At 39.0% G+C, this 12,569-nt stretch overlaps 1 protein-coding gene across 3 annotated transcripts in view; it reads left to right on the top strand.

Annotated features, from left to right (window-relative positions):
- The window catches only part of CRIM1 (cysteine rich transmembrane BMP regulator 1), a 187,874-nt gene that overhangs the window by 103,574 nt on the left and 71,731 nt on the right, over positions 1–12,569 (top strand). For all 3 annotated transcript variants that reach the window (XM_019741906.2, XM_019741916.2, XM_074331893.1), the window contains 2 exons: positions 3,037–3,158; positions 12,293–12,475. In XM_019741906.2, coding sequence (XP_019597465.1) covers positions 3,037–3,158; positions 12,293–12,475 — 305 coding nt within the window. The remainder of the gene's footprint in view (positions 1–3,036; positions 3,159–12,292; positions 12,476–12,569) is intronic.

The following is a 12,569-nucleotide window of genomic DNA, read 5'->3' on the forward strand; positions in this document are numbered from 1 at the left end:
CCAGGCATTAGGTAAATAGTAGGAGGGTGGGGAGTAGGTGGTGGGGAGGGGCGGACAGCAAAAGAATAGAAATGAAGAGAAAAAGGTGGTGAGAACAAGGTGTAGTTTGCATGCTTCAGTTCTGTAATTCAGCATTTCCTCTTAGTGACTTGATAGAAGAAAATCTAGTCTCTTCTAGTGAAACCTACAGGACAGAACATCTTACTTCAAGTCAGTTGATGAAGCTGGGTGCCTCACTGCTCTCATCTGTAAAAGGGAAGAATACTTACTTCCAGAGATTCAAGAATGATTTTATTAAAGACTTTAAAAAGTATATTGAACTCACCGAATTTGTGGACGTAATGAAATAACTTGGCATATAAAAAGGTCATGTTGGGGAGAGTTCCCTCATTTGTTACCTGACAGAGTGCGTGAAGACATATCTGTCAAAAAGTAACTTGTATTGTGTTGAACTATATGAAACTGCTATTTGACTATTTTCGACCTGCAAAATAATGGCAGTTTCATAAAGTTTCAACCCAGTAGCTAGTTGCTTGATAAGATATCTGACGTGAGCCCAGATTTACACCTTTTCTGGCTCCTTCATATGTTCCTTCTTTATTATGTGCCAACAGTCTTTAAAATCTGCTAATCTCAGGTTCAGAGGAAGCAGTGAGAAGTCAAAAGATGACAACAGGTCACGAGGGCTTGCCAAGGGAGATGCAGAGAAGAGGGAAAATGCTGGAGGAGGCCAGCCTGCAAAAACCAGGGCGTCCAAATTTTGGATCTTTAATATACAGTCATTCTGCTTTGAAAGTAAAACTTAAGCATAAAGCGTTTTTCTTCTCTACATGGTTTCATAGGCAGTTGTATACAGTTTCAGGTCTTTTGCAACATGCTGGGGCAACCTTTGTGGGCCTCTAGGAAAACAAAATATTTGAATGTTGAGAAATAGGTCAAATGCAAAAGGGGGAAAGAAGACGTAGGGCGATTTAGTTACGATTTTCAGGTTGGCATGATCTCTAGCAGAGAGCCTGGCACATAACAGGGCACGTATGTGTTCAGTTGCTGAAGGGTGGAAGGACAACATCTGAAGAGGTCTTTTTTGGTTGTTTGTATGTTCTTTGGTGTTTAAATTAGAATGACTCGCTGGAACACATCAGTAGGCAAGAATGTGAATCCCAGAAGCTGTGGAAGAAAAGGTTAGTCAGCTGCTCTTGGAGGATGCATTCATTGTAATCACATCCAGATATTGGGATCAGCGTGTGGCCTCTGAATACTTAAGAGTGTCAGTTGCAATAAACATGAACAGTATATTGCCACTGTAATATCACAGTGTTATGGTTATTTGCTTCATGCTGCAGTAGCTGGGCACATAGAGAGGAGAGACTAGAGGACCACCTTACGAAGGACTAAAAGCCTAGTTCGTATTTACTCAGCTCTAGAAGGTGCTTGTCCTAGAGGAATACAGATTATGAATTGAGAGCTCCCAGCTCTGCTCACAGAACACAAGCAAACATTTCTTTTAAGCCACGGGCAGAAATACCACTGCAGCAAAACCTTAATTATCTAACATCCTCTTCTAGAAATCCAATATAACCATCACCCCACATGGAAGAAGCCTGAGAGGGCAGCCTCAGCCTCAGGGGAGGTCCTTCACACCTTTTCCGTGGCTTCAATGATCTTTGGTGCAAATTGTAACTTAAATTGTTTCCTTTTTAGTTCTACAGTTAACGATAAATGTAATTAAACCTCTGGGCCTGATTATTGTGGTTCTTGTGGACCACAAGCATATTTTAATTTATGATCCAAAGAACAATACACCAACAAAACAATCGACTAAATAAGAAGAGGAGATAAAACAGAATTAATGAACAAGTGACTAGTTCTTCCCTTCTGGGAATGTTAACTTCCGCTGCTTGGGAGCCCCACTGTGCATAACTACCCGCATGACTGCTGCAAGGATGTCTCCTTTGAAGATGCTTCCTTTCACTCCTGTCCACCTGGGGACTCCCTTAGTCATCTCCATCAGTCTCCCTCTGAGGACACTGAGGGACACTTCCATCCCCAGGGAAGTCCCAGAGCAGGACTCTAGCTGTTCCTTCCTAGTATTACGTTTCCACCTTGACACCCTGCAGCCCTGAGCTTCTCATTGCCTGCCTCCTAGTTCATTGTAACAGACCAGCCCGGGAGTTAACAGCATTTTTTCCTCCTCTTCTTTTCACCGGCCTCTTACTTTTCTATGTTTAGGCAGGTTTCACAGCAGAATTGAAGCAAAGGGTCAGAGCCAGCAGAGCGAGCTTCCAGTTCCTGGAACACCTCATCCATGCATGGAGAGAGAAATGCACATAGGTAGCTTAGAAGGTCCCCAAATTAAGATCATCTTCCAGAGTCCACTTACTAAAGCTCATGCCCTTTCTTTATAAAGAGCTCCTCAGCCTTCAGTCAGAATCTGTTTCTTCCATATACACAATTATAAATTAATTAATATGGATCAAGATGAGGGTGTGCTACTAGACACAACTACACACACACACACACACACACACACACGGAGACTGAAAAGCTAGTTACTTAATAGTTGAAAGAAGAGTCAGAACAAATCTCTGAAAAACACCTTGAGTTCAGCAACAAAGCAGCAGCCTGGGCCCACTGAATGCAGGAGTACTCATTCTAGGGCATTCCACGCAAGCGTCATTGAATTACGGAATAACGTAGTAATGTATGCCTACAGAAACAGCCCTGAGTCATCAAGAAAATGTTATGCTCAATACTGGTTTATGAAGTAAGAAATAAAGTAATGCATTTTAGGAATATTTCTGTGAAATGGTTAAAGTTAAAAATCCGGGTGTATATTAAGGAGATGAGCCTTGGTTATGTGGAATATACATTATATTAGGGAACACCCCTTCCCCCTGCCCCCCATTCCCCAGTGACACCAGAAAAACAGGACAGTGTCATATAGTGGAGTTAGTTTGCCATAGCCACTTTGTGGTCTCCCGACTTCTATGTTGTTGTTTATTCATGGGGTTTTCCTTCCCTTTTCTTTGGTTTCAGATGCGAGTGTCTCTCTGGCTTATGTGGTTTCCCCGTGTGTGAGGTGGGATCCACTCCCCGCATAGTCTCTCGTGGAGATGGGACACCTGGAAAGTGCTGTGATGTCTTTGAATGTGTTAATGGTACGTGGGGTTTCTCTTGTTCTCAGAGAGTGTACATTTGTGCAGGAGGAGGAGGGAGGGTTCAATCTAGCTGCTTCTGCCTTTTGTAAGGCAGGGAATATACTCAGGGACTTGATGAAACTCACTCAGAAAGGTTTGCTTATGATCCCACAGTGCAGTAAAGGAAGTTAGGGAATCATCATTCATCCATCAGAAAGAGAATTTTAGAAACATACTAGCAGATTGCATGAAACCATCATAGTCGGCTGTGTTTCAGTAGTCCAGCAATTTTAGGAAGTCAAGTAAAGGGTCATGGAACCTATAATCATATTCCACCTGTCTTTCACCCCTCATCCCATTACTGTCACAAGATAACCTATGGAATTTACACCGCATTGGAGCTGCTGCAATTTGAAATGGAAAAGACACTGTTCCTCTAAGTTTAGCATTTTCCTACTTAGGACACCTTTGGCTAGTGCTTGAGCCTTATTACCATTGGCCTGCCTTCAGCTTGAACCTTGTGGCCTAGCTGGAAAAAGGATTCTCCAGTCACAAGATTCCTTCAAATAGAATCCACCTCTCCCTTTCACCTGTCATAAGAGGTCTTGATGTTTGGTGACAGGGTGTTTATTGAGTTTTGCTGCTAGAAGGGCGGAGAACCTAATACATGCCCGTCTATCAGAATTTTCAGAAGAAAAACACAGAATAAAACTCAAGTGAGGTGCCAGTAATTTTAGAGAGCATTATTTAGTCAGTACCTGGGCTCACTAGGAAAGCGAAGATGGATTTGGGCAAATACAACAAAATTATAGATACGGAAACATCCATAGTAACTACTGCCTATAAGAAGTTAGAGTTTGGAAGATTTTCTGCCCTTCTGTCAAGCTGCCCCTCCCCCGCAACAGTTGAGTCCTGTTTCATTGTGCCCTGTAGATTTTAGTCCAGTGGCCACATGTTGTTCTGTTTTGTTTTGCTTTGAAGTAATACTTGCAGTATGACTTGTGGTTAAGAGAGAGCATAGACTGGAACCTGATGACCTCAGTTTGAAAATTGGTTCCTCCCCTTACTAGCTGTGTAATTTGGGCAGCTCTTGGTCTCCTTGGGCCTCAGTTTCCACATTTGTAAAATGGAGTGAATAGCAGTAAATTAAATGAGGTTTTATATGTGAAGCACTTGGAATTGTACCTCAAGCGCAAATAGTCTTATTATTTTGTTTTCCCACCTCGTGTTCACATCCAAACACACTGTTCTGGATATTCCAGGGGGATCGGGAGAGAGAAGTGAGCTTCCTGACTTAAAGTCCTTATGAATACAAGCACAAGTACCGAAAAGGTTCCATGTGCATAAATAAATGTCTTTTCAGGGCTTTTCCCCACCCACATTATCATCCAGCCAGTAGTAATGTCTGTTAAACACCAGCAAATGGCCAAGCAGACCTTTTTTTCCTCTGGTACCACTGCTGTTTAATTAATTGTAGGTGATAGTCCGTGAATATTGAACTTGCACCATTTGAGACAGAAAGAGTCTTACCCTGCGCTCCCAGCATCTCAGATGTGTTTCCTTCTAATCCTCATTGCTTGGCAAGTACTCTCGTGTCTGTCTCATCTTAGAGTCTGAACTGCCAGAGGACTTGAAGTCTGTCCTTGTGTCTTTGGATATTAGCATATTGTCTGTCTCCCAGAGGGCACCCAGGTTTTGTGGATTGAGCAATTGAGTGATCCGATTCATACCATCTTCGTTCCCTCTAGAGGTGGCTATTTAACACTAGCCCCTAGAGGAGTTACTCTGGGAATCCTCCACCTTTTCCTGCCCTACACTTGAAGCTTACGTCATTTGTCCCCTGGAAATACCACCTCTAGTAATACAATTTGCTGTTGTGTCCTCTGGGTGACAAAGAGGAAAGCCTTCCTTCTTTCCTTACTTCCTGGTTTTAGAAATTCAAGTGCCATGCCTTTCTTATCAGGTTGTTTACTCTACATCTCACTCCAATATGGTGTGACTCGGACAGCTAATGACAGCACCCCGCCCCTCAGTGGCCTTGGATTAATCTTCAGAGCCTGCCCCTGTTTATAGTCTCACTTTTTACAGAGATCTGACGTTAGGAACAGGACTTGCCATCTGCCATGAGAACATGTTGGGACAACAAACCACAGTCCATGTTTTTGGTGGTGCCTCTTTCTGGCTACTGTAAACTTGTTGGGTGATCTTTGCTTTATCTCTTGTCCTGTTCTGGTGTCTCCATTACTATATTAGTCGGTCAGTTGTAGGTGAGACTAGAAACTGTAATACGATAAAGATTTCATAATCCTACAGAATAATATTTAAAGACATCTGTCTCAAAGTCTGTATTTTACTTCTTTTGACATACGCATACATACATACATGTTTACACACACACACACACACACACACACACTCATATATCATCATCACCTAGAAAAGCAGAGCTTTATTTTGTGTGTGTGTGTGTGTAAAGCCTTGCTTATTCAGAAAGGATTTGATTCAATTTTACAGTGAGAACAGATACAATAATATAGTGGTAAAATATCAGTGATAAAAGAGAATCAGAATCATATAGAGTTGTACATAAAAGTTGAAAGTGAAAAGCAAAAAGAAAGTGCCTGTATGCAGGCCGTAAGTGTCTTATCTGTCTAACTGTGGGAGTTAAACATCAAAGCAGATTCCCAGCTTCCTGGCCATCAAAGTGAAAAGAGAGGTTGAGTCAGGTCCACGATTCTTATTTTTAGAGAAAAGAAGCCCACTGGACAGGGCAGCGCTCTTCTCATGTGGAAGCTTAAGAGCCATGAATGATGCAGCAGATGATGCCCTCAGTATCTTTAATACCACAAATGCAGAAACTGGTTTCCTGTGGCTGCTCTCCTCAATAAAAAGCAAACGTAAAATATTAAAATGCAACTCAGTGAAAACAGTCCTCAGAGGTCAGCTTGGCGCACAGCTAGAACCTAGATGCCTAGAGCATTGTCTCTTGATTTTGATAACTCCCCAACACATGGGAAGGGATCTAGAATGCCCAGTTCAGAGGACAGTGGAATGAATGTTAACATAACCCCATATGCAGAAATGGAGACAGCACTCGGTTTCTAAGCTGCCAGGCAGATGATCTGTGTGCTTATGTTATTTTTTTAAAGATTAAAACATGTGCACAGAGAATTTAAGAACTCCTGAGTTTTGAAAAACATTCACCTGGATGAACAGATGGAGAGAACATTCTCCATAAATACTATGTTTCTTTGCATTTTGTTTTGGTGTTGGTAGAGCTTCGGGAGAGTTGCAAACCAGGTTGTGACGGTTCATGACTGCATTCTCTGGTGAGGGCTGAAGGCAGGTCTTGTGAGGTGTTGGTTGAACGAGAATCCGGTTGTTTAGAAACTAAAGGAACAGATGGAATTTTTGAGCTCCATTTATATAAACTTAGAAGTCATCAAAATCACCACCTTAGAAGTATGATCTTCACAGCAATCCCCGACCTCCTTCAAAAAACACTTCCATGTCTGTTCCAGCCCACAAAATTTTTATCATCATTCAGCTGGAGCTGAGTGACGGCCTTTACTTTCTGATGGGCATGTGTTCTCCATTTTGTCCCAATACACCCTGTTGTCTTACACTGGCCCACCTCTCATTCCTGGAGACATTAGGGTTTGCAATCTCAGGCACAGACTCTGAAAATGATCATTTCGTTTCTTAGATATGTCCAATATATATGCACAAAAATCTAAATAAAATAGACATTTTGATTTAAGTGTCATAGGCAATAACGGACTCTTCTAACATCAGACACTAACATGTAAAATGGATCAATCCCAGGAGAGCCGTACCCAAAATCAGCTTGATGCTTGTGTAAAATTTTAGAAAACTCATACCTGAAGTCTGTTTGAAAACTCATACCTGAAGTCTGTTAACGAGAAAATATTAAGTACAAAAACATCTATCGAGAACCCGTTCTCTTCAGAGCGATAATGTTCAGTAATGTTTCTAGGCACATACATTTTATTTCTCCAGTAATGCAGAAAATCTGGCACTTTGAAGTATGGCATTTTGAAAGAAATATTCCACTTAATATGCATTTTATTGAGCACCCATCCTGTTTCTAGGGGTCTTACAAAGCTTATTTTGCTTAAAGGTGATACAGTCTTTTGCAATCCTTTATAAATATCATTCCCTTTCTCTTATCCTGGGCAGAATTGGTGTACTGCAGTGCACACACTCTCCCTTCCCCCTCTCAGAAAAGGTTTCTATCCATGTACCCTGTCTTTGTGGTTAAATCGATTTGCTATTGACTTACGGAGAAATTTTCTGACATTTTTCCATCTGCCATACAGTTGTCTCTCTTTTGGTTTATGATGTCTACCCACTTGGCTTCCTATACAGCTCACCCCTCAGTGAAATGAGACCAGAGGCAAGATTTTAGCCGTTTTTCTAATGGGAGATTGAAAAGAAAAAGCAACAGAACTCTATTTACTTATCTTCACATCTGATGTGAATGAAGTTCTTCATTTCATTATTTTCCTTCATTAAAATTATATACCTGTCACTATCTGCCAATCAGTGTAATTTGGCAGCCAGTAGAGGTTATTAACAGTCTATACTATCCAGCTCTTTTTCAGGCGTTGTGGAATATATTAAAGACAGAAGAGAAGATTCCAGAATTTAGAAACATAAAATTTAAACTGGCAGGCACAAAACACATGCAAAAAAAAACTCTAAAAAGATACTTTTATGCATCTTTGCACTGAAAAGTGCAAGTTATATAATAAATTATTTCTTCGTGATATTTTTCTTTTCCACATCCATTTAAATTGTCCCCTTGGGGAGGTAGTGATAATCTCCACGCTGTTTGGAGATTCGCATCCATTCCCGACAGGTGAAGGAGTAATTGGTTTTTGCTCCTCAGAGACCACTGCCAGCCTTGGTATCATGCACTTTTCTGAAGACCCTCTATAAATTTCGCTGAGCATCAACAGGAATTTCATTATGTTGTGTGATGCTTTTTTTTTTCTTTTTTAATCCTAAAGAATTCATGGTGTTTTCTAGGCCGTACTTTTTGGGACTCTCCATCTCTCTAAACTCTACTCCGTTGTACTCTGTGCCTTAGCTAGTGAAACCTAGCTGCCCGGGTCTTCCCATCCGTCCCATCTACTTCGTCCTAAGCTTCTGCACACCCTACCATAAACACAAGTTCATCTGGAGCAGCTTGATCACCACCAGGATCTTCCCTCCTGACTTCTTCAAATCTTGCACCAACATTTGTTGCTTCACCCAAATCGTAGATGTGGTTGATTAATGCAGCTAAATAATTCATGTTGATTGGCTTATAAAATGTTTTTGTTCAGTTTGAATGGATGCTTTGTTACATACAGTTTGAGTGTTTTGTTACAGTACAATATTTTGCCTCACTCCACAGCGTGCATGTTTGATTTGTAAAAGCACTGTTTTCTGTATTTTGGAACTTGTCATCTAACAGCGCCCAGATTCTTCCAATCTCAGCTCAGATTCGTATAGCTAAATGTATATAAGTGGATTCTGAGCTATAATACAATGATTTTTTTTAACATAACATTAATTTCCCAAAAAAGTATTACATCCAGCGAGCACCGGGGAAGAGGTTCAAACATGCATGTTTAACACCTGTGGAAACACATACACACACAGCGCATCTCACACTAGTTATGTGACTTTAGGCAAGTCACCTAATCGTAAATTTTATTTTCCTCATTGAAGAAATGGATATTAGTACTTGTTCTGTCTTCTCTACAGGATTTTTACAAAATCAAATGAGAAGTTCATTGTCCTTAAGTACAATACAAATGTAAATATTCTCAAATTAAAATGCAGCAAGAGTCTATTTCGAACATGCAAGGTGACATATTAAGAAATAATGTTGGGCAGAGGAGGTTGTACAATTCAGTGTTTTTAATGTATTCACAGAGTAGTATGATCGTCATCATAATCAATTTTAGAACCCTTTCATCAACTCCTCCCTCCCAAAACTCTTAAACTCATTAGCAGCCTCTCCCCATTTCCTCCCAAAGCCCCCAACCCTAGGCAACTAGTAATCTGCTTTTCTGTCTCTGCAGATGTGCCTGTTGTGGGCATTTCAAATGAATAAAATCATACCGTAGGTCTTTTGTGACTCGGTTCTTACATTTAGCATAATAATGAACTTAGGTTCATTCCCATAGTAGCATGTGTCAGAATGTCATTATTTTCTATGGCCAAGAAATACTTGATTATATGGATGGATGTACCGTATTGTGTTTATCCATGCATCAGATGATGGACATTTAGGTTGTTTCCTCTTTGTTTGGCTCTTGTGAATAATGCTTGTATACCAGTTTTTATGTGGGTGTATAATTTTATTTCTATTAGGTATATACCTAGGAGTGGAATTGCTGGATCATACGGTAACTCTGTATGTAATATTTTTAGGAAGTGCTAAACTGTTTTCCAAAGCAGCTATACTTTACATCCTCACCAGCAATGTATCAGAGTTGCAATTTCTCCAGTCTTCATCAACACTTGTTATTATTTATATCTTTGTGATTATAGTTATCTAAGCATATGACGTGGTGTCTCATTGTGGCTTTGATTGGTATTCCCTAATAACTAATGATGTTAAGCATCTTTTCATGTGCTTCTTAGCCATTTCTATATTATTTGGAAAAAAATGTCTATTCAAATGTTTGCTCCTTTCTCAATTTGGGTTATTGTTTACTGTTGAGTTATAAAAGTTCTTTATATATTCTGGGCACAACTCCTTTATATGGTTTGCAAATATTTTCTACCATTCGGTGGGCTACCTTTGTACTTTCTTGATGGTGTTCTCTGAAGCACAAATGTTGATGAAGTCTAGTATGACTGTCTTTTCTTTTGTTGTTTGTGTTTCTGGTGTCAGATCTAAGAAACCGTTGCCTAATCCAAAGTCAACATAGCTTTACTCCTGTTTTCTTCTGAGAGCTCTACGATTGTAGCTATTACATTTAGATCATAGCTCTATGATTCATTTTGAGTTAATTTTTATATACAATTTGATTACATAGCAGTTCATTCTCATTTTTTTTGCATGTGGATAGCCATTGCCGCAGCAGCACTTGTTGATAAGACTATTCTTTCCCTCAATGAATTGTCTTGGCACCTTTGTGAAAAGTCAGTAAATGTGAGAGTTTATTTCTAAACTCAGAACTAATTCCTTCGAACTATATATCTGTTCCTATGCCAGTACTACTTGTAGTAGGTCTTGAAATCAGGAAGTGTGAATCCCCCAACTTTATTATTCTTTTCAAGATTGTTTTGGTAATTCTGGGTCCCTTGCATTTCTGTATTAGTTTTAGGTTTGGCTTATCAGTTTCTATAAAGAACCAACTAGGATTTCAATAGGGATTATATTGAATATGTAGATCAATTTGGGGAATGTTTTCATCTTAACAATGTTATCTTCCAATCCAAGAGCATGGGATGGCTTTCCATTTATTTAGGCCTTCTTTAATTTTTTTAAACAATGTTTTATAGTTTTCAGAGTACGTGTTTTGCACTTCATTTGGTAAATATATGACTAAATGTTTTTTTGATGCTATTGTAAATGGTATTGTTTTCTTAACATCGTTTTCAGATTGTTTATTGCTAGTGTGTAGATGTACAATTTATTTGAATTGCAATTGTGCCCTGAAAAATTTGTTGAACTTGTTTATTAGTATTGATAATTTTTTAGTAGATCCTTTAGAATTTTTTTTATATATACAAGATCATGTCATCTGCAACTAGAGATAGTGTTACTGCTTCCTTTCCAATCTGAATATTTTTTCCTTTTTCTTGCCCAATTGCCTTGGCTAGAACCTCCAATACAATGCTAAATTGAAGTGGTGAGAGTGGATGTCATTGTCTTCTTCCTGGTCTTAGGAAGGAAGCTTTCAGTCTTTTACTAAGTATGATGTTAGCTGTGAGTTTTTCATAAATGCCATTTATCAAGTTGAGGATGTTCCCTTGTAGTCCTAGTTAATTGAATTTTTATCCTTAAAGGGTATTGGATTCTGTCAAATGATCTTTTTGTGTCTGTTGAGATGATCATATGGTTTTTTGGTCTTTATTCTATTGACATGCCATATTACATGAATTGATTTTTGGATATCAAACCAACTTTGCATTCTTGAAGTAAATCCCACTTGGTCATAGCATATAATACAATCTTTTTTATATGTTCCTGGATTCAATCTGCTGGTATTGTTTTTGAGGATTTATATATTCATCAGAGATATTGATCTGTAGTTTTCTTTTTCTTGTGATATCTTTCTCTGATGGGAGTTCTTTTAAGTCAACCAAAATTAAGGAATGACTTTGGGGAGAGAGTTTCAGGGCAGAGAAAAAATTTTGAATCATTACTCTCATGATGAGAATTCTAAATGCAGGGCTTTGAGTTCTTAGCAGAATATAACCTTCAAACACGATGGAAAGATCACAAGGTTTCAGTTGAAGAGCTACTTTTTTAGCCTCTGTCATTTGCTAAGTGTGTGACTTTGAGCAAATTACCTAGGATCTGCTCATTTCCAAACTCAGAATAATAATATCTACATCAGACCTTTGTTATTGGGATTACATGAAGTAATGCATGTAGAAAGAGTTTTGTTAAAGGCCAGATACCTTTATAATTACAAATTATTAAAGCGCGTAGAAAGAAAAAAGAATTTAGGAGAGAACACTAGAGGATTAGAAGGATGTCACCTCCAAAAAGCCTTAGATAAATTTTTTGAGGCAGAACAAAATCTAATGTGAAGACAGGATCATTTATTTGAGGTAGAGAATAGCTTAACAAAACAAATGTAATCTCTTTAAAGCACGTATCAGATATGTGAGTTTCATGGTCAACTAGTTCCCTTTATTTGAAGTAGGGGGAAGTCAGTGTAGATTTTGCTAAGGGGATTTCGAATCCTCGGGGTGAAAAGGGTAACATTTTAGTTATGTTTTATTTTGCTTTACATTGTTATATTGCTTCGGTTACAAAAAAATTATATCAAGTTTTGTAAATTTCCATCAAATTATATATAACCCCCTGCTATCAGGCAGAATTTTGTGTTTGAAAAGCATAAAAGGACACCACTCAAAAATGACTTTGAATACGCCTTGTTTATTTGAACTCCTTTCAGAAACAAAGCCAGCCTGTGTATTCAACAATGTGGAATATAATGATGGAGATATGTTTCGAATGGACAACTGTCGGTTCTGTCGATGCCAAGCGGGTGTTTCCATTTGCTTCACTGCCCAGTGTGGTGAGCTGAACTGCGAGAGGTACTATGTGCCAGAAGGGGAGTGCTGCCCCGTGTGTGAAGGTAAGGAAAGTGCTCATTAAAGTTTTTTTTTTTAATTAAAATTTACTGGGGTGACAATGGTGAACAAAACTACATAGGCTTCCGATAATATATT

Source organism: Rhinolophus sinicus, linkage group LG05, assembly GCF_036562045.2.
Source record: "Rhinolophus sinicus isolate RSC01 linkage group LG05, ASM3656204v1, whole genome shotgun sequence".
NCBI lineage: Eukaryota > Metazoa > Chordata > Mammalia > Chiroptera > Rhinolophidae > Rhinolophus > Rhinolophus sinicus.